This window comes from Macaca mulatta, chromosome 14 (assembly GCF_049350105.2).
Source record: "Macaca mulatta isolate MMU2019108-1 chromosome 14, T2T-MMU8v2.0, whole genome shotgun sequence".
Lineage (NCBI taxonomy): Eukaryota > Metazoa > Chordata > Mammalia > Primates > Cercopithecidae > Macaca > Macaca mulatta.
The window spans coordinates 34,642,964-34,670,494 of record NC_133419.1 but is presented as its reverse complement, the minus strand read 5'-3'; the positions used below and the strand labels follow the sequence as shown (position 1 = coordinate 34,670,494).

General features: G+C 39.3%; 1 protein-coding gene and 1 long non-coding RNA gene across 8 annotated transcripts in view; one reads left to right on the top strand and one right to left on the bottom strand.

Annotated features, from left to right (window-relative positions):
• MPPED2 (metallophosphoesterase domain containing 2) overlaps positions 1-13,349 on the bottom strand; it is a 177,733-nt gene extending 164,384 nt beyond the window's left edge. The window contains exons 1-2 of one of the 7 annotated variants that reach the window (XM_077960401.1): positions 12,917-13,349; positions 7,253-7,501 (exon numbers count right to left, since the gene is read on the bottom strand). In XM_077960401.1, coding sequence (XP_077816527.1) covers positions 7,253-7,380 — 128 coding nt within the window. In that variant the 5' untranslated portion in view covers positions 7,381-7,501; positions 12,917-13,349. 7 annotated transcript variants of the gene reach the window in all.
• On the top strand, positions 11,077-11,949 carry LOC114672294 (uncharacterized). The gene is made up of 2 exons (XR_003722602.2): positions 11,077-11,213; positions 11,578-11,949. It is a non-coding gene; the product is annotated as an uncharacterized LOC114672294 (long non-coding RNA).
• Positions 13,350-27,531: the final 14,182 nt, after the last annotated feature.

Genomic DNA, 27,531 nt, shown 5'->3' with positions numbered 1-27,531 from the left:
GACCACGACAGGACTGGAATGCAGAGTCCCTGAAATGCTGTCAAGAAGTCTACTACTGTATACTCTTTTAGCTTCCCCAGATGGATTTGAAAATACAGTCATGAGCTGCATAATGACATTTTGGTCAATGACAGACCACATATATGAAGGTGGTACCATAAGATTATAATGGAGGTGAAAATTTTCTATCACCTAATGACACTAGCTGTCATAATGTCATTGTGGTGTAACTTATTACTGATGTGTTTATGGTGATGGTGGTGTAAACAAACCTGCTCTGCCAATATAAAGTATAGCACATACAATTATGTATAGTACATAATATTTGACAATGAAATAAATGACTCTGTCACTGGTTTGCTTATTTGCTGTACTATACTTTTAATTGTTATTTTAGAGTGTACTCCTTCTACTTATTAAAAAAAAAAAAAAAAAGTTAACTCTAAAACCCTAGCTGCCTCAGGCAGATCCTTCAGGAGATATTCCAGAAGAAGGCATTGCCATCACAGGAGATAACAGCTCCATGCCTGTTACTGCTCCTGAAGACCTTCCAGCGGGACAAGATGTGCAGGTAGAAGGCAGTAATATGAATGATCCTGACCCTGTGTAGGCCTAAGCTAATGTGTGCTCATGTCTTAGTTTTATACACACACACACATACACACACACACCACACACACACTTTTTATTTCAATAGCTTTTGGGATACAAGTAGTTTTTGGTTACATGGATAAATTGTATAGTGATGAAATCTGAGATTTTAGTGCACCCATCACTCGAGTAGTGTATATTGTATCCAATATGTAGTTTTTAAATCCTTCATTCCCTTCCCACCATGTCTTTTCAACAAAAAGCTTAAAAAGCAAAAAATAAAAATAAAAAAAAATTAGTATAAAAACATCTTATCGAATAAGAATATAAAGAAAGAAAATATTTTTGTACAGCTGTACAATGTATTTGTGTTTTAATCTGGTATATAAAAGAGTCAAAACGTTTTAAAAAATTAAAAAGTGTATAAAGTAAAAAAGCCACAGTAAGCTAAGTTTCTTACTTTATTGTTGAAGAGACAAAAATATTGTTTATAAATTTAGTGTAGAGTGTTTGTAAAGCCTAAAATAGTGTTTAGTAATGTCCTAGGCCTTCACATTTACTCACCACTGACTCACTGACTCACCCAGAGCAAGTTCCAGTCCTATATGCCCCGTTCACGTAAGTGCCCTATAAAGGTAGACCATTTTTAATCTTTTATAATCTACCTTTCTTATACCTTTTATATGTTTAGATATATTTAGATACACAATAGTTATTATTGTGTTACAATGGCCTACAGTATTCAGTACAGTAAGATGCTGTACAGGTTTGGAGACTAGGAGCAATAGGCTATACCATATAGCCTAGGTGTATGGTAGGTTATACCATCTAGGTGTGTGTAAATATACTCTATGATGTTTGCACAAAGACGAAATCGCCTAGAAGATGCATTTCTCAGAATGTATCCCTGTCATTAAGTGACACCATACTTCTTTAAAAATTTCCAATCAGTTATAAGACAATGAAGCAGGCAACACTATTCTCATCTTCCCACACTTGAGAAAGTTGAGTTATACTGAACCAATGAACAGCCTTTGGCCTATTCCTTGATTGCAATATAAAATAGAAGAAGGTGCTACCCAAGAAAGTGAGGACAAAATAAAATAGAAGATTCGCATCAGATCAAGACTTTAAAGCAAATGTTACAGGCAAAGCATAAGGACTTGGAGACAAATTACATTTTTTATCAATCTTCAAAAAAAGTTTTTATCATAAAAGTGTTAAATACTTGTTATAAGAACAATTCAAATTATATAAAAGTACAAGAAATAAAAAGTAAAAGGTCCTTATCCAACACTCCTTCCTGCAAATTCAGTTCCAAATGTATTCCCTAAATAATCACCAGTAATGTTATTTATCCTTCCACACACTTTTATATAGTTATTTAGCCAAATGACACCGTTTCTATAACACTCTTCTGTAACACTGTTTTTGTACGCAAGCATATCTAATACAGAACTAAAACAAACAGTTACTTCCTACCACATTCTTGAACTGAATAAGAATGAAATCTCAGATCAGACAAAATCTTATAATACTTCGGCATGAAATAATCACCCAGATACCCTAAAAGCTACAGATTTTTTTTTTAATAGCGATGGCCAAGCAACACTGACAGATACTACACAATACAATAATAAAACAATTTGGACTTGTCAGGTTTCATATAGCCAAGTAGTTTAGAAAGGAAAATGTTAACAACTTAACTCATGCTCATCAGCTGGTAGACAATACCATAAATATTATCATAGAATCTATTTATCAAGTGGTATCTTTTGGGCACTGTATGTCATTATGTATCATTTCATTTAATGCTCACAACCATATTAAAGGATCATTAAACCTATTTTACAGATGAGAAGACAGGTTCAGCAATTTTTCCATCGTCACCCAGCCATGCCAGTAACTGGCAGGATCAGCATTTGTATACAGATCGCTGATTTCAGACCACATTCTCAGCTACCATATATATGTTGTCCTCATTCCCCAGCCCAAACTGTGCCTTTTGCACTCAATTCTGGTTAATTACAGTTAGCGCTTGATGTTTCTGTTTTAACCACAGATAGAGGTGGGAAGTCTAAGAAACTGACTCGGGTACAGAGAACCTAGGTCCAGCTTATGTGGAGGAAGGCCACTGGGATTCCACAGAGAGCAACCAGTCAGCACTCAGCTCACAAGATTCCATCTCCCCTTGGGATTGCCACTCCTGTGGAGTAACTGGAGGTGAATGAGACACTCCTAGGCTGTTTATAATCTTGACAGGCACTAAACCAGGACACTTGCCAACCTTTACAAACCAAAATCCCACCCAGAAAAGTTTCCATGACTCTTTGCTGATCATGGCTCCATGAGGAAGAAAGGACAAGATTTAGCAATGACTTTATTTACTCATTTATATACACTCCACTGCTTTTCAAAATGAACTGGCAGTTTAAAATTAAAAACCCAGAATCAATGAAACAATTATTAATGATAACCGCTAACATTTACTGAGCATAGTCTATGTATGTATAAGCATTAACATGTAATACTGTTTCATTCTTTTATCCTCCACAGCCTTTTGAGATAGACATTACTTTTATGGTCCAGATCTTACAGACAGAAAAATAAAACATAAGGAAGTTATAGTATTTCTCCACAGTTGGTTACACAGCTAGTCAGTGGTGCAAGCAAATTTTAAACCCGATAATCTGTTTCCACAGGTGATGTTGACCACTATGCTACCCTGCCTCCATAGAACAAGGGTAAAAGAACAAGCGCAGAGTAAGATTCGAGGGGTGTTAACAACAGAAGGTGCAAACAAGGAAAGTGGCTAAAACTGAAAACTTGATTTGAGCTCCCTAGTCATCAATCCTTAAAGAAAAAGATGAAGAATTAACTTCAGTAGGGTATCCTATTGTCCCGGTTTTCACCGGGCTGAGGCGTTCCAATAACACAGGGATTTCAGTGCTAAAACTGAGATGGCTGAATCCCTTACTAATAAAGTTTTGTAACATTTGATTAGGCCTCAGATCATGAAACACATACAAAATCTTTATGGTGTTTTCAGACCTATACTGGCTCCTTCAGCACCTCCTCTCACCATCATTAAAAATACTAAATAATTTTTCTTAACATTCTGCTTGGGAAAGATGAAGGGGTTGTGGAAAAATGAAGCCCTGTTAATTGCTGGGTTTCAATCATGACATCTATTAGTATGTTCAAGAGTCTGGGTAAGCAAGGCACACAAATTCTAGGTTAAATTTTGCTCTGCCAACTCCAGCTGTGCTTTAATTTTCTTTCCCAAGGTCATACAGGATTGCTTTCTTTAAAAAACAAAAACAAAAACAAACTTCCCTACATAACAAGCAGAGATTCAAGCCAGTCATTCTTAGAGAGCTTGGTGGTAATCTTGTCAGAACTCAGAGATGAAAACTAAACCAATGCTTCTTAAAGCTGTTTGAAACATCAGCTCTGAAATCAGCGATGAGCTTCATGAAAATGGGGACTGGGTCTTATTTATTTTTGTTTCCTTAATAGCATCGTCTTGCAAATAAACATTGTCTTAACTGCAATCTTAATCTTAGCAAGTCAGAGCTAAAAAGATCCTTAACCATCATTTAGTGCAAATGTTTACATATGAGTAAACTGAGACTTGGAAAAGAAAATTCGTTAGTCACAAAGCTGAGCTGAGACTAATTGAATTAAATGGGAAGTGAGCTCTTCCCAATTAAGGTGAAAAAAACCCCAACTACCACCACAAGACTGTAGGAAAGAAAATAAGACATCATTAAAGGGATAGGATTTTTAACTATAATCCAGGTGATCTGTCAGGGGTCTTCAGAAATCTCAACTGCAAGTGAAAAAAGGAAGCAAATAATTTAACAATCCGTGTAAAATAAATGAGCAACTATGCAAGTGGGAAAGACAAAATATCTTTACCTTGGGGAGAGGAGCAAAGTTCTGCCATGATATGTTGAAATTTTCAGAAAACCTGAAGACATTTTAGACTAAATATTTTATAGATATTTTCTAGCCAACTAAAGTTTCTAATTAGATTAAGGCCAATTGTTTTTCTTAATATAACAGAAATATGACATGATTGCATCCAACCAAGATCCCTGACCACCTACGACAGGCCAGTCACTGTGCGAGGCCATCAAGCCTACAAAACAATGGCATGTTCTCAAGCAAGAAAGAGTGAAGCCAAGGAAAAGGTAAGCCAGCCTCCAGACAATACACACCATCATAAAAACATTCCAAATGTCAAGAACTGACAGAAAAATTCCAATGAAAATCTCCAAGCATCAATCCAATCACTCTATCCAATGCATAATCAAATCAATGGATCAATCGACCAGTGACTTTGAGCATCTGTCACCTGCTCAGAAAAACAAGCCTTTCTTTAAGAAATAAAAAATTAAGAGAATAAGACACAGACAGGCAGATAGATACAGATAGGCAGACAGGCAGGTAGGTAGACAGATAGACAGATAAAGAAAAATAATGGAGGTGGTATAAAGTGTTGCCAAGTAACTTGGGCAGGCATGATCATTTTGGATTGGAATGGCTTAAGTGGAGGAGCCTAATCTGGCTTTGAGGCATTTGATGAGCAGAGTGTAACTGTGTTACAGCTGTGAGAAACAGTGATGGCAGTGGCACCTAGATGGAAGGGACTAAGGTGTGTCCAGATGACAGGGAGCCAAACTGTGTGGTTGAAGCAGAGGGTTTAAATGGGAAACCCTCATTGGCGATAAAAGTGAAAAGGCACACTGGAACTAGCCTGTGAACAATCCTCTATTCCAAGATCGGGAGTCTGGTGAAAGCACTACACAGCTGTCTAAGTTGCCCCATTTTCAAGCTATTTTTTTCAAAAGAGGTATAATTTGATCCTTCAAATTTGTTATGGCTAGATATAAGCAGATCAACTTTAAAGTTACGTGATTTTTAAAATATCTATGTGCATTCACAGGTTGCAAGTGGAATCTTAAGGCCAAGAACAAGTGAGCAGATGTCTGCAGACTTGAGAACTAAGCTGGCGTTCCCCAGCAGTCATTTTCCAAGGAATCTGGGCAAAACACACTTTCTTTTGCCTGAATGGAAATAGCATCTGCAAAGTTCCTTGTAGTTATTTAATACAAAACATAACACCAGCAAAACAGAGCTGAAGCTATTCTAAAGTATAGCTTACACAAATATTGTAGCGTATTTGAAGAAAAAGAAATAACTAGAAACAGTAGAATAAAAAGAATATTTGAATTGAACATATATTTACTGTTCAGAAAAGCCATTTTAACAAAGAAAAACTTTATTCATCTTAAACATTTTCCTTAAAATCATGTTAGCGATCCTTCATAATAATTAATATATACTCATTTAAAGAAAGTTTAAAGTTCTTACAAATAGTTTAGCAGTAACCACTTACAATGATTGGCTTTTCCTTTTTTTTTTTTTGTCACTCAAGCATGTTGCTTTAGAACGGCTGCTTTGCAGAAATCTCATCATAGGTAACTGAGTCGCTCTCCAGAATATACTTGCAAAGCAACATCCTAGTATTTACACTAATATCCAGGCAGTCAAGGAAAAGACCCTTTTGTTTGGTTAGCGTTTCTAGATTCCAGGGGGGCAGGTGTGTGTTTGGGGTGTCCTACTATTTTTTTAAATGCTCACATAAAACAATTACTAAAAAAGAAGCCTGTGACTTGGACATGCCCCAAGTTCAATTCTTACAGGAGTGGTAAAAACAGTCAACAGAGTCCTAACCTCCTTTCTATCTTGACTATACAATAGTTTTCAAAGAGGTTTAGTCCTACTATGAAAGACTCATGTTAGACATTGGAAGGGTCTCATAGAGAATGAGCACCAGGCCTTGAATAAACAAGAGAGATGGTGACCTTTTGCTCCCTTCTGCTGAAAGCCCAGCACATCCTGTAGCAGAGGACCAGAAAAAAGCTGATGTGCAACCAGGTGCTGCGAAATCCTTGCCTCTGGGTTTCTGCCACACTTTGTTCCTTAAACAGTTTAAACCTCAACATGACTTAAATAGTATTAGGGAGTGAGAGAAAAGTACAGTTCCTGGAACCAACTGTTCCACTGTCCCTTAGTCCTTTGTTCCCCATATTGTTTGAGTCCTACAGCATGCAGCACACGTTTCACTAGCAACAGGCAAGACAATGGATCTAGCAGTAGCTGGACAATTAGTCCCAATTAGGCCTATTTCCCAGCTGAATGTAAAGGGGTAGTGGGGTGAGGTGTGGGAAAAAAAAAAAAAAACTACAGAAATTTTAAAGAAATATTTCAGAATGGAGGCAAGCAATACAATGTAAAGCAAATTTAACTAGGGGTCAGGAGTCTCAGGCAAATTCGCTGTGTGGCATTGCAAATACTTTAACCTCTCTGTTATTTTCTGTTCTTATCTATAAATATGGGCAACCAACCACCAGCCCTCAGAGGCTCTGAAAATCTAACGTCAAATTGTGGTTGAAAGTGCTCCGAAAATTCGAAATGTTACACAGATGTATGGGATTCCTCCTGAGCTGTATTTGAAACCACAGATACCCATCTGATTTGTAAATCATTTACCTGTTAGTCTCCCTAGCAGAAGTTAAGAGTGAATGCTTTTCCTTTTTTTCTTTCTCTTTTCCTGATTGCTAATATTGTTAAGTTCATGAGTGATACTTACATATGTACATGTGGAGGCTGGAATCTGCTCTGGTTGATGTTGTAGTGCGTGAATGCCTGGGTGGGGTTTGAGCTGTACTCATCCACCGTTATGGTAACTTTGCCTTGAGAAGGAATCCCATGTGCCATCCTTCCTCCCTATAGGCATGAGCAATTCACAACTTTACAGAGCAAAAGATGGAAGCAGGCATGGTGCGTTTCAGCCAACCTCTGAATCCAAGGGTCTACTCATCAATACCGCTGTGCATTTCTGAAAGAAAAAAAAAATGTATATAAAATGAGAACAAAGAGAAAAAGGGTGTTCTAAGAGACATAAATTTAACATCTAGATGTGAAACTAGTTCAGGGAAAATCTGAATATGTGTTGTTGGCTCGTGGATACAACTGTTCCCATCTCTCTTCCCTTCATGCACTTCAAAGCGGATAGTACACTCTATACATCATTGCTGGGTGCTAGCAAATCATCTCAATGGAGTTCAAACTAAGATTTCCTCTTTAATTATAATTATGGCACTTAACGTGAATTACGGAAGGGGCATATCCACAGTTGCCATGGCATCTGGCTATACATGGTTTGTGCTCAAAGTGAAGAATCTTCCAAACCTTCCCTGCTAATTGGAACGTTTGGTCTTTACAAAGTTGGTGTCATATAATCATTTGAAAGCTCCATGTTTAAAACAGCTATATAACTCAATGACAGATAAGAATTTAAAATGTTGTACTTATAACAAATACATGTGTATAACTACAACATGCTCATAATACCCACACAATACACATATTTTTTCTTTCACAAGCAGCTCCCAAAATACATAGGTAGGCAATGCTTGGCATTCCTCTCTGGCCCAGAACCTTGTGGTAAGGCAAATCCTTCTTGTTAAATGTAATGTCATTTCTTTCAACACTCCAGTCACTCAGGGGAAAGCCAAACACCTCCAGGTCTGGACCACCACTTTGAATGCATTCATTACCTCCCTTCTTCAAGCCCCGATGGAGCGGTAAAGAAGGGCGGCCATTATATCTGCCACCTCATTCTTGGTGCAACATAATTCTCAGTAGTTGGTTTCGTTTTTTAAAAATTTCCATTAGTTCTGATTTTTTCATAAATGTCAATATATTATTTGCTGCACTGGGTTGAGAAATGAAGATGTCTATTTTTATGGTAGGTGTGCAAAGGCGGAGGGAAGCAAATTCTCATGTCCAGGTTGTTGCAACTGATCAGTGCGGTAGAGAAGAATCCGTAGTACGCTCCTTGGGTAACCCTTAGGTAACCCATGCTCTTACTTTAAGTGCTCCACATCAGAATAGGTTTGCCGTGTGCACCATTAAGCTCTGAGAATCTTATCTGCTATTTCAAATAAAAATATTTAGAATAATAAGATTAGATTTAAAATTGGCATGAAACACCTTAAATATCCAGCAAAAGGCAGATGGCCTGCCATAGGCCATTTATTTTATTATTTTACAACCCGGGGCTTGTGTAGTCCTCCATATGCTAGCTGGGCTAAGAAATTCCAGAGTGTTCTACTCAAATCATTGCCTTCTTCATATTAGCAAAGCAAGCTAAATAACACCCACCCTGCCTGCCTTCCTAATGTCAAGTGCACTGCCAAGAGATGAATCCCCATGCTCTGGCATTTTAAACAAAGTGTCACTTTGGGTTCTCTTTCTTTTTCCTGACTTCATGGGAGGTATGAGTCTTTTAAGCACCAGATGACAGACAACCAGGCCAGTAGGATTAACTAAATTAAAATCTTTCCCTGCTCCTCTGATGTAAGATATCTATAAGAACTGCTTACAAATCATAATGTAGCAGTTTTCATACCAAGTTTGCAGCTGTTTCCTTAATTTCCCCCACAATTATATTTTACTGTTATTTTGCATAACAGTAAAACACAACACCTGCTTCAAATTGCAGTCCTGTTCTAAGTACTGTAATTCTCTTTTGAGACACAAAGTACCGAGACACTACTGAAGCGCAAAACTGCATAATTGCGTGGCGCTGAAAAGTAAATACAAATGAAAACATCTTCCTGTTATAGAAATGACTGTCATTAAAAAGAATGTTAGCCATCAAAGCACAGAGGGGGAAAAATACACATTTTCAGACTGTGAGAACTTAGTGTTTGCATAAATTAGAGAGTGGTGTAAAAATTACTTGACAATTCTTATGTTCCTTCTTCCATCAATGTCTATTGTGTGAAATACTGAACATTAAGAAGCAAAGGAAATCAAATTCATGTCTAGACCACTGTGACCTCTGAGTAACAATCTCTGCACCCAATACTAGAAAGATTTTAAATGTTTCTGGAGTAAACACACTAAACCAAGCAAATGTGGCCTAGAAATAAAATATACATAACTAATATTTAAACATCTAAGCAATGACTTGTAGCAGTTAGCATGATACCCACCCAAGTTCTACTATTTGAAGCTAAGAAGAGACAGAACTTGGCAGCTGATCAATTTGCACTTCTACATGGTCCGCTTGATCCTAAAGTCATCCTTCTCTATCAGTGAACATCTATGCCTCTTTGCACCTTTGCCGCAGGAAGACAAATAGAACATCTTTTCATCAGCAAGCACAGGCCCCTGTAACTCTGAAAGGCTAAATGGGTGGCTGGCACCTCATTTGAATTCATCTTTGCCATGTTCCCTTTCAAATGTTTTATCGAAACAGTGCACCTGCAGCGTCTATCTTCTTTAATCTGGAGTCCTTTGAAGAAAATGTCAGACTGAGGCAGAGAGCTTCAAAACTTTCACAGCACCTTTACAGACAAGTCAAGAAAAGGCTTATTTTTAAAAATGCTATGTTCACCCCCACCCGTATCTCAAAATGAACATATCCTAAGAATTTTAAACATAAACACCTGGAAAAGACTTTTTTTTTTTTTTTGTAACTCTGAGACAAGAGACAATGGACAAAACCACTTCCTATAACCTGAGAAATGTGGAGAGAGTTTGAAACAAGACAGAATGATACACTGCTTACAACTATCAAGAAGATGTGCATTTAGGCAGTAAAACGTTCCAAATGATCAGATTTTGGTGCATCTCGCCCTCTTCACACTTACTTTAACTTTTCACACACAATATTTAAAGACAGCGCTAACCTTTTCGTAAATTTTCATTTTGTACTTCAACACACTTGCTCCACAAAACAAAGGAACCCAGGACGAAATATCAAGAAGCCAAAAGAAAAATCTAAAAGGGACTGACACTGCCAAGCATTCATGCTGGTGCTAGTTTGATTTTTCTCTTTAAAAAGAAAATCATGTGAGTACATTTTGCATTTCCTAGACAGCAATCGCTTCTGTCCTTTAAGCTGTACAACTAGCAATATTCTTTTCCAGGAATCTAGTTGGAAAACCTTTTAAAGTCGCCTGGCAATAAAGGGATTAAAAGCTGAGGAATTAAATAACTGTCTCCACCTCCTAGACACCAGAAGTCCAATTTACCAAAACTTTCAAAGCAACAACTCATGACCTCTCTACCCCTGCACTGCCCAGCACAGCCTATGAGAAAAGAGCCCGCGGTTTTCTCGTTTCAACAGGAATGCTCATTTTAATCACTTGCCCCAAAATCTCCCGACCGAGCCTGGCGGGACTTTGGAACTTGCCTGCTCCAAATCCGCCAAATTTCGCTCTCTCCTCCCTCTGCCGCGCCGATCCAGTGCGTTCTTAACTCACGCCCCTACTCTTTTATGCCCACTTCCAGTTACTCATCCCTGTATCTGGGAGCGATGCCCACACGCCTTCCCGGCGGGCTTCTCCGCCAGGGTTTTTTTGGGGGATGCTGACATAAAGTTCCACGTGCTTCTGTCCACCGAGCGCCCTCCCTCCCACCGCACTTACACCTGAACTTGTCTCCAGCACTGCGGACACCCGGGTGACACATTCTTTCGGAGAGGGAGGGCAAGACTTTTCTACGGAGCCTCTGGCAACTCGTGGAGTCTATATAAGGTGGGGCGGTGGGGGGCGCGGAATTCTCTACTTTGGATTGGTTTGTTTGTTTTAAATCTAGGGTGGTGGGCAGTTGCGCGGAGCGGGGTGGGGGGGGAGGCTTTATCAGCACACAGACACAGACACACACACACACACACACACACACACACACACACTCGCCCTGCCCTTCTAGGCTCACGGCTGGCTCTTCCCGGCTACAACTTCCCCTTCCTTCCTGGAGCACCAGCGCCTTACTCGCTCAGTCCCCCGTTGCCACCTCCGTTGCCTCCGCGGCCGCCGCTCCTGCTGGCACTGCTGGCGCTAGCGCTCGCGGCCCCGGGCTCCGCTGGACGCCTATCTTTTTTCTCTCCCTCTTCCCTAGCTCTGGGTTGATTGATGACCACCGGCGGCCAATGGCTCTGACACCACGCCATCCTCGGTCGGGCATCACAGCCCCACGTCCCCGACGTCAGCCTCCCGGGCGCGTTGGCATCCCCGAACCCACAGCGCGGGGCCCGAGCCCGGGTCCGCCGCCTCCTCCCTGCTCTGCGCCTGGGCGCTGCCAGGTTCCTTCCCCGGAACGGCTGAGAAAGGAAGGGAGGGAGCCAGAGAGCGTTGGAAGGGGGTGTGGAGGCCATGGGATCTCCCCCTCTTTTGAAATCTTTTTTCACTTAAACTTTTGCTTGTTCCCCCCCCCCCCCGACCTGTTTGTGTTTGTTTGCAACATCTCAAATCAATTATACATTTTTCACGACTCGCATTTGCACTTAATTTGGGGTGTGTGTGAGAGAGGGGGGTAGTGATGTACTATTATAAATCAACTCCACTGGGGCATCCTTAATTTATTTTCTTGCTGACGGATTCCAACCCGCTCCTGAGCCTCTAGAAAAATGCCCCCTTCACCTCCTAGGCCGCAAAACCCCGTAATTCAAAGGCTTTACAAAGATAACCTTGTTACACGTAAATAGAAAGGAAACTCCTGCCTCTGTAGAGAAGAAATCCGGCGGCAACGGTTACTTTTCCTGGCTACTCGTCCCCCGTCGCCTAGCCCCGACCCCAGCTCGGGTCGCCGGGTCGCTCCGCAGGCTGCGAGCGCGGAGACCCAGGCAGCCGCGGAGAATGAGGTTGGGGCGCGGGGACTGGGTGAGAAAGAGCCCCGAGCGAGAGCGACGCGCGCGCGGGCGGCCCCAGGGGCGGCCGCGGGGTGCAGCCCGAGCACAAAGCTGCGCGGCGCCTTCCCCTAGTCACTGCACCTGGCCTCGGGCCGCCGCGGGAGACCAAGGATCGGGCCAACACAATGCACCCGGGCCTAGGCCGGGGCGGCTCGAACACATCACCCCGGGACTTTCTAGTAAACAGCTCGCTGAGCCCTCGTCCCCACCCCCATCTCCGTCGCCCGGCTTTCGCCGCAGCTTCTCGCCGATACCCCGTCCTTTCCTCCTCAGAAATCCCGGCGGAGGAGGGGGCGAAGAGGTGGGGACCCCCAGAGGTCGAGGGGCTGATGGCTGGAGGGGGTGGGGGAGAAGAGAAGAGGCGCAGGATGGGGAGTGGGAGGGAAGACAGCTCCTAAAAAAGAATTTGCTTTCGCTCAGGGGTTGAAAATCAGCCCTCCCCGGGCGCCGAATTGCCCGGGAGGCGCCCGCTCGTGCGGATGTCAGGGGCACCGGGGCAGCCCGGGTCCGCAGCCTCCGATCCCCTCGCACGCGCCTCTGACAAGGCACCTCTCACCCGGGCTCCGCTTTGTGTGTGCATTTTTTTCCCTTCCTCTCGCGCTCGGCACCAGGCTCCCGGCCGCCTCCTCCCCCTCCCCCGCCCTCCGCCTCCCTTCCCGGGGCGGATTACCTTTCCCGGGCTGCGCTCCGGGTCCCGGGGATGCCTTCAGCGCCCGGCGAGCAGGCAATCCATAGCTGAGCGGCCCGAGCTGGCTGGAGGAGCGCTGGGGGCGCGCGGGGGCGGCGAGGGGCGCGGGCGGGCCAGAACCTTCGACCCCGGAGGTCCCGCCGCAGGCTGGGGCTGGGGGCCAGGGGGCGCGGCGCTAGAGGGAGGCGGGGGGAGAAAGGACCCGAGCAGCCTCGATCTGGGGAGAGAGCGAGCGAGGGGGCGAGGAGAGGGAGCGAGGGCGCGGCGAGCCGGAGGGAGCGCGAGCGGTGCAGTGACAGGGACTGCCACTGGGGTCAAAGGAGCACAGCTCCAGGAAGCAGGGCGGCTGAGGCGCCGCTCCGTGCGCGCTCCCCGGCGGGACCCCGCGCCCCTGCACGCCTCTCCTGCAGTCCCTGCCCACTCGGACCCCCACCGGTGCCCCGAAGCCCCAGGGTTTCGAGAGGAGGAGGGAGCCGAGGGCGAGGCCCGGCAGCCTGCTGGTGCTCCCGGGTCAAGCAGGCGGCAGGAAGCTGAGCTGCAAGTTCATCATCATGAGTGTGATCTGCGTAAAAAATGATAGGGGAAGGAAGGCAGGCTACGGTGCCCCAGGAAAATAAGGGATCTTTCTCCCAAATGGTGTTCTTCTGCAAAGAGAACACCCAGCTCCCCCCACCCACCGACCTGCCAGGCTCTGTCAGGAGTCCTGGCACCGTTCCAGGACGCAGGGCTCACCGTGGGGGTAAGGGGAGCGGCTGGGACACTTCACTCAGACCTAGGAAGGCGACCTTAGGTTCCCTCCCATCTGCTGATCTGAGGCTTTCCTGGGGGAGAGCTGTGCTCCTTTTCCCCCAAGCCTTTCAACACGCCAGACACACACACACACACACTCACACACTCACCTCTTTCTCTCTGCAATGTTGCTGAGAAAGAAAAGGCCAACCCAGCTGATCATTTTTTTCACCTCCATGAATTAAGGCAGGTTCAGGACAGGAAGGTGAGGAGAGGCAAAGACTCTAATTGTTTCCATTTTCGTCTTTTGGATCAAATTTTCCCCAAAAGATAAGCACGTCAAAAGCCTTTTAAAAATCAAAGTTAGTCCAGTTTTGTCTGCTACTTCGGAAAATGGAAGAAAAGGTTTTCGGAATTGTATACAAACACCACAAGGAAAGGAAATACCGCTGAAATGCTGGAAGACAGAAAACAAGGGAGAGAGGGCTTTCAGAAAACTTGGTTGGCAGGGTTGTCTGTGAAAGATGAGGTGGCCCTGTGATGTTATGCCATTGTCATTGCTGAAAGATTGGGACAGCAACCAGATCTAATTCCTTTCTAGGAGTCAGACTGAAAGAGCTGAGCATTCTCCGAAGGGAAATCCAATGTATATGTGTGAGAGAGAGAAGTGTGCAAAGTATACTATGTGACAATCGACTAGACATCCTAGCTGAAATTATATCCCCTAAAAATAAAAAGGAGCCATTGCAACCTGGTCTGTGGCCTCTGTGCTGAGACTAATTGGTTTCCAGGGTCTGGGGAGGAAGGGAGAGAGGCTTGTAGGAGCCCCTATAAAAAAAAGATCAAACGGAATTCACTTGAAAATATTTCCTTTACAATGGGCTTTCCTGGCACTTGAATTTTAAGTAACCCATCTCTTATGCCTAGGATGAAATGAAAAGGGAAATGGTCTTACTAATGTATTTATTTTATTGTACAGCATGCCCAGAGTGTCAGTACTTGTCAAATGTGCAGGGGTGGAAAGGACAGTGTCTTTCCTTGCCCAGCACAAATCAGAACAAGTGACATTGATATTAAAGGATGCCAAAGATGGGGGTATAGGGGCACCCTTACATTTTGTTTTCTTTTGTTTTCTAGTCCATCAGCGAACACTGACTAGAATCACGTTTTTGAAGGAATGCTTGGTTTTGTTTCCCTTACTCTGTGGCTTGAGTAGTACATTCCTCATATCTTAACAGTTTGAATTTTTAGACTGATTTGGGCTGATTTAATCAGTTCAAAAAAGAAAAAAAAAAGCATCACCAGCCAAATAATTTCTGTGGTTTCCTTCTTTAAAAAAAAAAAAATTGCAGTCAAACAAAGCAGACAAACTAGTTTGAACATGATTCTGAATCTAAATATGTGCAACCAGACAGTAAATAATAATGCTGTCTACTTTAGTGGTACATTTTACAGGATACTTAATGCCATAAAAAATCAAGTGGGTTATCCTTTACAAAGTTGATGAAAATTTGTATACCATTTTACTGAGTGGGGAAAACTGAGGTAAAAAGACTTAAAATTGTAGTTTGTAGTTCTGGAAGAAGTCAACTTGCTGGTAGATCAATTATCCAATGATGACCAAGGTATATTTGGATTATGAAATTTTATTTTCATTAGGCTACTAACAAGCGGGAGATATGAAATTGAGTTTAAATAATAAATCAGGAACAAAAAGACACTCACTTTTCAAATAATTATCTTTACGTGGATTTGAACATACCGCATTTTGTTAAATCATATTGTCCACAAATACAGCTACCTACACTAAAAGCTTAATTTAAAATTATTGGATGTGAACCATGTCTATCCCACTTCCCATATAAGCTTTGAAATGTTACCTTATATCAAATTCTAAATCCTATAAGCTGCAGCTTTTTTTTTTCCTAAGATAAGTGAGTCTATAAGTTCCATTTTGTTGTTGTTGTTAAATTCAGCTTTTACTGTGTATAATGGAAAAGAAAAGAAGGACAAAAATCAAATACTAAGTTTATGATTGGCTTCAAGGAAATATTACAATTTTTTTCTTTTAATAGAACTCAAAGCTGGACCCTTTCCCCAGTGATTTCATTGAAGGAACTGGTGAATATGCTTCCTGATAGCCCACTGCAATACCTTTTAAATTATCTTTTCAGAATGCATTTAGGAAAGAAAATGAGAAAGAGGAGCGTGGGAGAACTTTGGGTGAAAGCTTGCAAAGAAAATGATGCTTCCCTTGAAAGCTCAATACTTTATTTGGAGTTGGCTTTCATCTTCCCTATGAGAACAGGTTTTCCTGTACTTCAGAGATGTGTATGGCTTAAAACTTGGTTCAATACTGTGGTTCTTCTTCTAAAAAACAATCCATTGAAATTACTGCATTTTGTTGGATAATTTCATTGAAATGATATATACCAGTCTAACTGTAGGAACAAACAGCAACTATTTTATTTCTTTTTTTCTTTAAGTTGTAAGCATTTCTATCATTTTACAGCAAAGGCTAAGATGTGTATTATCAGAAATCAGAGCCTCTTAATAGAATTACCACTATGATGTAGTTAGAAAATAAAACTGAACCAACAAACTATTTTTTTTTTCTGAATTCTCGCAGTTCTTATGTTTTTTTGACTTGTTTCATTCAAATGTTTTATTATGACTCCTCCAAGTTGAATAACAATGCCCTATATTTCTTTGGGTTCTTTGTGTTGGGAATAGTTGTTAAATGACTGTATTTGTCAATAAATGAGAAAGTAAAGAAGAGAACACATCAGTGAATGAGGCAAATACACAACGAAGAAAAATCCACACCAGATCTGCAGGAGAGGAAGTGATGTCATGAGGCAATGTTGTAGGATAAAAGCTAAGGACTTCCCAAGGAGTTAAAATAGCACATTTTAAAGGTCTTACTAATGTCTTTAGAAATATGAAATAATCCTAAGACTGTTTTAAAAATTAATTTTCTTGTAGAGAGACAAGATTGTTATGTATCATGGCCATTTAAAGGCAGCCCTCTTTTTAAATACAGCAGGATGCCACAATAAAAAGAATTCTGAGTAAAACTTCTTCCCTAAAATGTACAGAAATGTATCAAGCCATTCTGAAAAGAAACTTATATGATTAATCTAACTCCTTAATTGACCCTTTTTGAAGTCCATGATTTTTTTTTTTAAAGTGTGATACTTTGTATTTAAAATTTTCTTTGGTTAACCAGTAAGAATATTTATGGGTTAAAAAAAATAGAATCAGGAAACACTAGAACTGATAAAATTTCATTTCATAAAATAAATGTTATGCTCATTATCATCTTAGAAAGGCTAAATTTAATTCAGCTTTGCCTGCAGCTTAAGTAGCAAGCATTGGGGAAGAATCTTAAAATTTAGCAAAACACTCACGAATACTTAACATACTTACTAGCCAACATCTAGCATGTATCAAGAAATCAGATGAAAGCTATTTATGCAATAATTAATTTTAAAAGTCTGAACATGATACTGAACCTGGATTCGTGTGTTCTCAGCATTAGTAACCATTCTAACAGACATCCATGATCTCTGTGTTGACCTAAAAGGAATAGGCTATGGCACAAAATATAATTTAAAGAGTTTACTTGAGCCAAAGTATGAGGACAACTGCCTGGAAGATTCACACCCAGGTAACATTGGACATGAGCTTCCTTTGGTCTTTGTTGCAAGCAAATTTTTAAAGCCAAATATGGGGGACAGGGAGTAGGCTGACACAAAGTTCTCTGTAAAGAATTCTCATTGGTTTATAGAAAAACGTTGATTGGTGGTTGGCTAGACATTGTTAAGCTATAGGGTGTGAGTTATAGTTTCTGGTGCAGCATTATTAGTTAATTTATAGCTAGTAGGGACAATAACAAGCTATTTCAAGAGATGAATACATATCTCAAAAGGTGGGGGTTAGGATGGACTTGCTGTCTCATTTTAATGACTTTGTAGGCCTGATAATTTAAAAGGACTCACATTCCTCAGATAAAAGTTCTTTTCTCATTTTAAATCAATTAATGCTTGCTGAGTCTTCCCCCATGTCACGGTCCCAATTTTGGGAAAGTGGTAGAATTTAGTTGTACCTGGGATAGGCTTGCCATGGTGGAAAAGAGCTTTCTCATTGAAGTAAACTCAAAATAATCTCTCTTGAAAGATGAGCAGTATAGAAATCCCATAAAAACCTGGTAAAGAAAAGGTTTGTGAGCATTTCCAAGTTTAATAATTCAATTTGGTAATCTTGCATAAGATATCTGTATTTCAAGAAAGCAATATATAATGTAACGTTCTTTCTCAGCAAAAATAAATGAATGAATGGATACAATTTTTTTACAACTGAGTTTGAGAGACCAGCAGAATGTAAAACCTTTTTCTCACTGTATTATTAATGTAATGGCTTGATTACAGTATTCAACAAATATTTTTAAGCTCTGCTCTGTGTGGGGCATAGTTCTTAAACCATGCTGATGGTCTAATGATGTAAAAAAAGCAGAGTTCTTTCCACATTATGAAGTGTACCATCTCAGGGGGATGGGGGGGACAGTGACTTAAAGCATCACATAAATGAATATGCAAATTATGGCTGTGTAAAGGAGAGGCCCCTTGTGCAAAGAAAACAAAACAGGGAAACCTTTTCTCCTCTGGGGTTGAGCGAAGACCTCCCTACTGGAGGAAAGGAATATAAATAGGTCACAGGAAAAAGAGAAGCCAGTGTGGCCAGGTACTGAGAGTGAAGATTTGCATGGTGCAAGAAGTGTCTGGGATTCATCTGGATGTGTGGGTAGAGGCCAGAACCACAAGGCCATGCTAAAGATATTTGAAGGTCACAGTAAGGCCCTGTTTAAAACGTTTGATTTTATCCTGAGGGCAATGGGAAGCTGTTTTAAAAATTTAACTGGAAAGGTAACATGATTAGATTAGTGTTTTGAAAAGATCACTCACCCCATTTTGTAAAACGTATTTTAGGGAACTAGACTGAACACAGGGAGGCCACTTGGGAGCTATTGCTGTCACTGGGTTGGAGTTGATGGTAGCCTTAGCCAGGACAGTTTTGGAGCAGAAGATGAGACCTAGAGAGAAATGAATAGAAGAGTTTTGAATACATTTTACATAAGAGAAACAAAGATTACTAGAATCTGGAACTACTGGCTAACAGCACTCTGGTAACCCAGTCAGAGAGGTTGAGAGCCATACTCACCTAATGACTTTCTTAAACATCTAATTCCACGCACACTCCAGCCTCCCTATGTCTCTAAGCCATCTTCATCCTATCCTTTACACACCTCTTGGGATTCTGTGTTTCACGAAGAATCACAGCATTAAATACAACACTGGCATAAAATGTCACTCATCTAACTTTGTTGAAACTGACAGATCCTAAAACTCACTTTATCCTCCTTTCAATGCCCCACACCTATTTTTGGCCCACAGACAAACTTGTTCTTATTTCACATGAGATAAAATTGCAAGAGGCAAATGTATTTGTGTTTTTCCTTAAAGTTTTTGAATGCTACATCAATTCCATATCTGTCCTCATCAGAACCAGTTTAATATAATTTAATTATTTAATATTCCATGCACTATTCTAAGAGATCCTTAACAAGTGGTCACTTTTTTATTGAGATCTTCAAAGAAACAGATACACTTTCGAGGGAACACGAGAAACCAACTACAAATGAGAATATTATTCTCTTGGTTCAGGTATTGTTGCATGTGGAACCTATCAGCCTTGAAAAGCACATGGTAAGGATGAAACTCCAGTGGCTGTTTCCTTATGGATACAAGCTAAGTTACTATGACCCTGCTCAGCAACTCAGACTGCCAAGGAAAGATGTAATAGTAATATGTTTAGAAATGTTAAGACTAATAGATGACAACTGTATTTTCTAACTTTATTCCTTTCTTGACATTTCTGCATTTTGAAAGTTCTATCAATTTCTTCTGTTCTCATTATTCCCCATAGTGACCAACTGTAAACAAAGTAAAATCTCCACACAAGAGAACAGTTCAATAGCCAAGATCTAGGGCACACGTTTTACTAGATGCATAAAATAAAAGGAAGGTTTACTGGAGGGCAGTTTAAAAAAAAAAAATCACAGTGCTACATCCAAATCCCTATTTCATGCTTTAGTACAAACGGAACTTTAAAAAGATTTTTTTTTTCTTTTCAAAAGCACTCTATTGATTGTTTTATGGAAAAACTGGAAAATACAGACAAGCAAAATATAAAAAATAAAAATTAACCATAATTCTATCATTCAGAAATATCCACTTTTAACATTTTGTAATATAGTTTTTCAGTCAAATGTATTTCACAAAAATGGAACAATAGTGGAATGTCAAGAGCAGAGAAGGGTTTGAACCCTATCTCTGCCTCATAGTACCTGTGTGAACTTCGATAAGTTACTTAAGCCCTCTATGTCTTGGTTTCCTCATTTGTAAAAGAGAAATATTAAAATTATCTACTTCATGGAGTTGTTACGAGAATTAAGTTAATATTTTTAAAGTACTTAGAATAATGCCTGATACATATCAATTATTATACAGTGTTATAATCCACTTAAAAATTTTACTACACATTGTAAATAAATACAGAAGTAATTAAGAAGTAAAAGTTGCCCCTTTCTTCGTCATATCCCATCACCTCGATAGCCTGTTCTTTCAACTGAATAAAACACCCAATATCTTTCCATGTTGTTACACATTTTTTAATGATTCCTTATGATTCCATCTTTTTATGAATCTAACTTTCATTTAAAAAGTGCTACGCATGTTATAAGTTCAGAATAACCCAACGATCCATATTGTAATTTCAGGATATTGCACACATATAATAATCATAGGGATTACTTCAAGAGATTCAGTAATTCTAAAGCATATTAAGAAAACCCTTCTGATATTCATATTTTGGAGCTTGATTGAGTTAAGGAAAGACTAAAAGCTTTTCATTTAGTTTCCTGTGAGTTTGGCACTGATTGTATTAGTTCCCTTTCTTTAAGGCATGAACAGTGTTCTAAAAAACAAATTGAAGATAATATGCTTTGCCAGCTATGGACAGTTTTTATTTATGCTGTTTAAAGTCATAAGCAAAACAAGTTGGAAGTTCGTTGAAAAATGGTGACTGATATTTAAACTTTATCAACAATTATTGATATAAAACTTACTTGCATGCTTCAGAATTATCTGGAGTTTACTATGGACCCTAATCTGTGGCATTTGTCTGACAACGGGAGCTCCAAGACGTGACAGAAAGAACACAGGAAAGTTGTAGAATTTAAGAGAGAAGGGATTTTAGAATTCTTTCGAACTTGGCAGTTCTTTGGCAAATTGTATGGCTGCTGCTTTTCCATTAGCTGGGATATGAACTGTATGGAAGTATATACGGCCACTGTTCAGCTTATCCGTAACATTTGCACATCAAAACTAAATAGTTTGCCATAATCCTAACACTTCACCATAGACCCAGGCTAATCCAGTTAAACAAATATGGTGTGTTTGGTTGTTAAGGGGTTGGCCTGGTAGGTTATAAACTTTTCATTTTAGAGAAGGCTATAGTAAGAGAAAAATGTATTCTACAGCAGCTATTATCTGGTATCTGAATTCACTTGTTGGCAGACTGGTCCTTGCATGTCTTTGAGGCATATGGAAATTGATGATGAAAGTGTCTAGTGTAACTAGAAATATAATTTGATGAAAACTGAAGCAGTGAACTGTGAGAAACTGTTAAACCAGTGTCATCAAACAGTGCTTCAAAAATAATGAAACAGGAATACTAGTCCTTTACGAGTAATATTGGGTAAATGAGAAAAGCACATGGCGTGCACAAAAAGTTTAAATATATGAGGTAATGCTTTTTAATTACTATTATTATAAAGACCACTCAAAAATTCTACACCCAGACTCTTTTCCATTTATCTCTAAGGAGACAATGACATCACGTCTTCTCTAAATTATTCAGACTCAGGGGATGGAATTGGCCCATTCAATAGGGAATGCCATGTTTGGTATTGGCACAGTACTTAAAGCTTCTCTCCACGTTATCCCCAAACTGAAAAGCACATTTGATGGGAGCCAAATGAGTTAAAAAATTTTTCCTCTAGACTTTAAGCACTCAGAAGCACATGAGAACAAAAATAGAACTGCACCATAAGGTATAATCATAAAACGTCATAGAAGGAAAAACTTAAGAAGTAAAAAACACTCCAGTCATCTGAAGGCTAGCAGTTCGTGAAGTCATTAAAAGTCATTCCATACAGGCTGAGTTTGAGGAAAAGTCAGAGGTTGCTTTGTTCTTGACTCTGAGTGAAATCAAAACCTACCCAGACTCTATACAAAGGCAACGGCGGCCTGCCTTTCTCTTGCTGGGTATATGCTACTAAACACACGTAAATGACTAGTGTTCAGAAAAGTCTGTGATTCTGTTCATATTAATCCATGTCGCAGGCTGGCAAAATGCCCAAGCACAATCAAAGAAGGGGGTAGAAGCCTGCCTTTTCAAACAGGCTAGAAAATTTGTACCAAAAGATCACAGGGCAACAGAGACAGCTGGAAAAATTGGAGCTGGGGCTCTGATTTTTGTGCCAGTGTTACACCTAATGCAAAGGGAATGCAGATGATAGATTGAGAGTTATGTATGTTGTTTAGTTCACCAGCCCTGTGCTTACACAGAGGCGAAAATGTAACATTTTTTTTAAGTAATATCATAGTAAACATAACATTTAAAACAACCTTACTGTAGCTAAGAATTAACACATCAGAATCTAGCAACAAGTTGCTAATAAAACAAGATAAACACATGCAAAGAATAAAGAGTGAAAGGATAGCTCTAAAATTAGTCAATATAAAGATGTTTCACTAATGTCCTTTAATAATCATTTCTATGGAAAAGTAGTCCCTGCAAGTGTTTTAACACACATAGAATTTTCTGCAGGATAGCTTAAGGTGCTTAGGCCACAAGGGGTTTTCAAATCAAAGGTTTTGGGACATTTGTGATTCTAAAAAGAACATTGATGATTTTTCTTGCCTTTTAGTAGTGATTTTATTCATAATGTATAATAAAAAACAAGGTATTGGGTGTAATTCTCTGTATTATTTCTCTGTTTGAATGGACCTTTTCATTCAAGGCGTTATTTAATATAATTTTGTTCAGATGAAGTGTGTCACCCACAACTGAAATACTGTGTATAAAATGGAGATAATTGAAAGTTTTATTGAGATGCTGTTGAAAGTCTCTGGGGTCCATGCTGATTCAGGCTGTGTTTGCAGGCTTCAACACTCTGTGGCCTTTGACAGGCATGAAGAAAAGCAAGACCAAAACAGTTCTCACAACACAGCCGGTGGTCACAAAGAACAGCCCATGGAGATGTCTGTCACTGAAAAGAGTGGTCTCTGGAAAAGAACCAAAAGTAAAAGAGGTGGAAATGGAGTTAGAAAAAGAGAGATTGAAAGTAGATGAAATATAATATTTGAACACTTAAAGGTAAAAATAAAATCCTGAAAAACACCAGTGACTAGAATCATAGGCATATATTTTCTTTTTCTCTTTTACCTCCAACAATGTTATCAATAAAAAGAGCTTGGAAGTACAGGTGGTCAATCAAACAATTAGGTTTTAAAAAATCTTCTAGAACATTCTGGCATCTGAGGAAAATTGACTTGTAAGTTCCCAGAAGGAGGAATGGAATGTTCCTAGAAACAGTAAACTTAGTCCCTCACTCCATTATTTATTTTATTTATTTATTTTCATCTTTAATAAAGCAATATCACATTCTACATATTATTCCATTTGTTATTTTTTCTAAACTGTATTGTTGATATGCATGTGCTTTTATGTCAAAATTATTTTCTTTTTAGGAGAAAACAATCTTTTGAGGATCTTTAGGAGGATCTTTTGATGACTGACTGATAATATTTTTGAAATATACATTTATTTGAAAATACACACATGTCCTGAAGCTTTTTTTTTTTAAAGATTAAAGGACTATAAACACACACAAACATATATGTACACACAAATAAACCCATGCGCCCCTAATATTAAATTATTCAAACTAGCCTGGTTAAGATAAAATCGTAAGATAATATATAGCTGGGCTTCTATTCTACCATTCTCTCACCACTTTTTTTTCTGGTTTTCCAAATAAACAGCAGGCCCTAAGGGCTCTTTGAAGTCACTAGAGTGTTTAGTTTAGCAATCACTGGTTCATGTAGCTTATCTTTTCCTGGTATTTCTATGTGATTTAATAGTTCCAGCCTGGCCCAGGGAATGAAAACTTCTGGGTCTGTTTCTGGAAGCAATGCACTCCCCATTGCCATCTGTGATAAACCAAATAACCTTTCTCTGCCTCAGCTCTTTTCTTATAATCATGCCTATTTTGCAGCAATGGAGTGAAACTTGACAAAGCAGTTGCAGTCGGTCACCAGTGAAGCAAAGTCTTCTTCCTAGTCACGCAGGTATGTCTAGTAATTAATTAATTAATGAATAAGTACCAACCTCTCAATGGTGGTGTTAATTAAATATCCAACATTAAAGTGGCATTTAATTGTCAAGGGTTTAATAAAACAGATCCTCATTCTATTAGATTGGGATTCTTTAGTTATAAGTAGTAGAATCTGACCCTGGCTAAGATCAGCAACAGAAAGTTTACTGAAAATTACCAGGATTACATCAATCAGAAGATTTGATGTGGTGGGTGAAATTTTCCAAAGATGATCATACTAGTATATATCCCATCCCACATGTTCTTCTTACAGTGTGATATTGTCTGTACTCCATTGAGAGGTGGGTGGGTTTATGTTCTTTGCCCTTGAACTTGAATGGACTGCTACAGTACTTCAATCAAAAGAGTGGTGCAGAAATGACTCGATATAACATCAGAGGCTGGGCCATTTAAAAAAATGATAGAGTTTCTGTGTTGATCTCTCTTGGGGCATGGATCTTTGGATCCCTGAGCTGCCATTTAAGAAGTCCAGTCACCCTCTAGCAATCATGCTGTATAAGCCATTTAAAATTATGAGAGTTGCTCATAGGGTCCCATCTGTTCTGGTCTTCAGCTGTTCGAGTCTTCCCTGATCAGGTGTCAGACAGTTGAGCAAGCCTTCAAGCCCCTGCCTCTGAGCCACCGTATGCAAAAATGAGTAGAAGAGAAACAAGCTGCCCCTGCTGAGCTGTCCCTGCTAAAACCCTGCCCCAGAGTACAGTCTTGAGCAAGACAGATTTTTTTATTGTTATTGTTTTAAACCAGTAAGTTGGGGGTGGTTTGTTACACAGCCATAGTAATTGGAACACTTGGGTAGGAAGCAGGAATAAAAGAAGAAAGAGTGAGAAAGCTGGGAACCAAGAACTAGAGAAATATCTCATAGCATTTGTAGTGGTGTTGTGCTACTGCCACCAGGATGACTCAACTCCAAATGTCTCTTCAATCTTTGTATCACTTGCTTAAGAGTCGAAGTCCTGGACAGCATATCCACGCACCAATCTGAGACTGTAAATCTAACTCCTACCTGTATCTGAGTGATGCAGGAAAGATTTGGTAGAAAGGGCCCCCAGCAGCTGCAGTGACTCCCCAGAAGGAAGGCATGATTTTCTAGCACCTGGAATTATCACCCCCACTAAGACAATAACTGGAGGGAAAGAAATTCTCAGAAAAGAAATTGGAGTGTTTTTCAGAAGGGCAGATGGAAGTCAGAAAGTTAAAAAAAAAAACAGTCAGGGTCCACTCAGAACACATTTTATTCTACTTAAATAAGCAATTTTCTATAGTAGTAGTTTCCTTGAATACAAATGAATTGCAAGTAAAATGTACCATCTTGTCTGCTAATAGTCTTCAAGATAAAGTGATTCACTGGAGTTAGAAGATATTAGGCTGCTCTATTTCTTTTTCTTTTTTAAAAAAAATGATGTTTAATAATTTAGTATTTAGCACCCAGTCTATAAAATATTCACAAACATAAGACAAGAGTCTGCAGATTATCAAAATACTTAACAGCTGCCTTAAACCTCTTCTGGAACAAAACTGAGGAATAAATAAATAATAAATTAATAAAATACTGAAAAATTTCTCTGGGTCATTGTTTCTCAAACTCTAGTCCTTTTTCGTTAGATTTAACCTGTTATCAAATGCTGTGGCCCAACACACACATATAGAATTGCCTCAATCATTTTCAATCAAATAAGCTGCTCAACTTCTTGAAAATGCTAATAAGACTCACTGATTGCTGAACTGCATTGGAGGTTTACAGTATTTGGTTGAATTGAAAGGCCATTGATCAGTGGCCTCATAGATAGAAAATGCAAATAATAATTTTTCTTTATTGTCTTTGTTCATTCAAGTTTGAATTTGCCTTAACATGCTAATCTATATTTAACAGGAGACATTGTTCCTTTTTAAATGATAGTATAAGTAGCAGTGACAAAATGATTCTTCATCATTGAGATTTCTCTATGATATTAAACAAGAGAAATAAAGAGTTTTAAAAACCAGGATGCCTTTTTATTTGTAGAATAAACAGCTTTAGAAGACTTATGATTTTCGTAAGTATTTCAATCAGACTACACACATTTAGATCAATATGTGCTGAAACAGTACGCTCTTGTTAAGAAAGTTTATTATTGCACATGCATAGGATAGACTTCGGAATAGAACAAAATAGGAAGTATTCATGCCAATATGGGAAGTCTTATATAGTTTCAGACTTTGCTGGTGAAATTATAAGCTATATATCTTTTAATTATATATATCTTTTTGTACATTTTATAATTATATCTCTTATATGATTTATATATCATATTATATATCCTTATATCATATATATATATGAATTTGGGAATTCCACATTCTGTTTTGAGGTTTTTCTTCTTCTTTTTCTGCTACCTCTGCTTTTTTTTTTTTACAGTTTGATTTCGCTAATGAAATCTGATGAAATCAGGAAAGTGTCTTGAGTGTGCAAAAACAGCGTAAGAGTGAAAAGCCCAATATCGTTGGACAGTCTCTTACTGTTGTTCTTTCAGTATTTTGTAAAAGCAAGATTTCTCAACTTCAGCACTATTGAAAATACTTTGTTGTAGGAATTGGCCTGTGCATTGTAGAATATTTGACCTCTACCCACTAGATGCTAGTAGCACTCCCCAGTCTTTTTATTAAATTGGGGTCATAGATATAAAATATAAAATTTTCCATTTAATAATTTTTAGTATACAGTTCACTCAGTTCAGTAGCATTAAATGCATTCAAATTGTTATGCAATCATCACCACCAGCTATCTGTAGAACATTTTTATTTTTCCAAACTGAAACTACTCCATACATGTTTAAACAATAACTTCTCATTTCCTCCTACTTGCAGCCCCTGGTAACTACCATCCTACTTTCTGTTACTATGAATTTGACTACTCTAGGTACCTCATGTAAGTGAAATCATACAATATTCGTCCTTTTGTGACTGGTTTATTTCACCGAGCATAATGTTTTCAAGGTTTACTCATGTTGTAGCATGTGTCAGAACTTCTTTTTTATAACTGAATAATATTCCTTTGTATGTATATCCCACATTTTTTTTATCCATTCATCTGACAATGGACACTTGAGTTCTTCCACCTTTTGGTTATTGTGAAAAATATGGCTATGAACATGGGTATACAAATATCTGCTTGAATTCCTACCATCAAGTCCCTTGGGTATTTACCTAGAAATGAAATTGCTGGATGATACAGTAATTCTCTGTTTT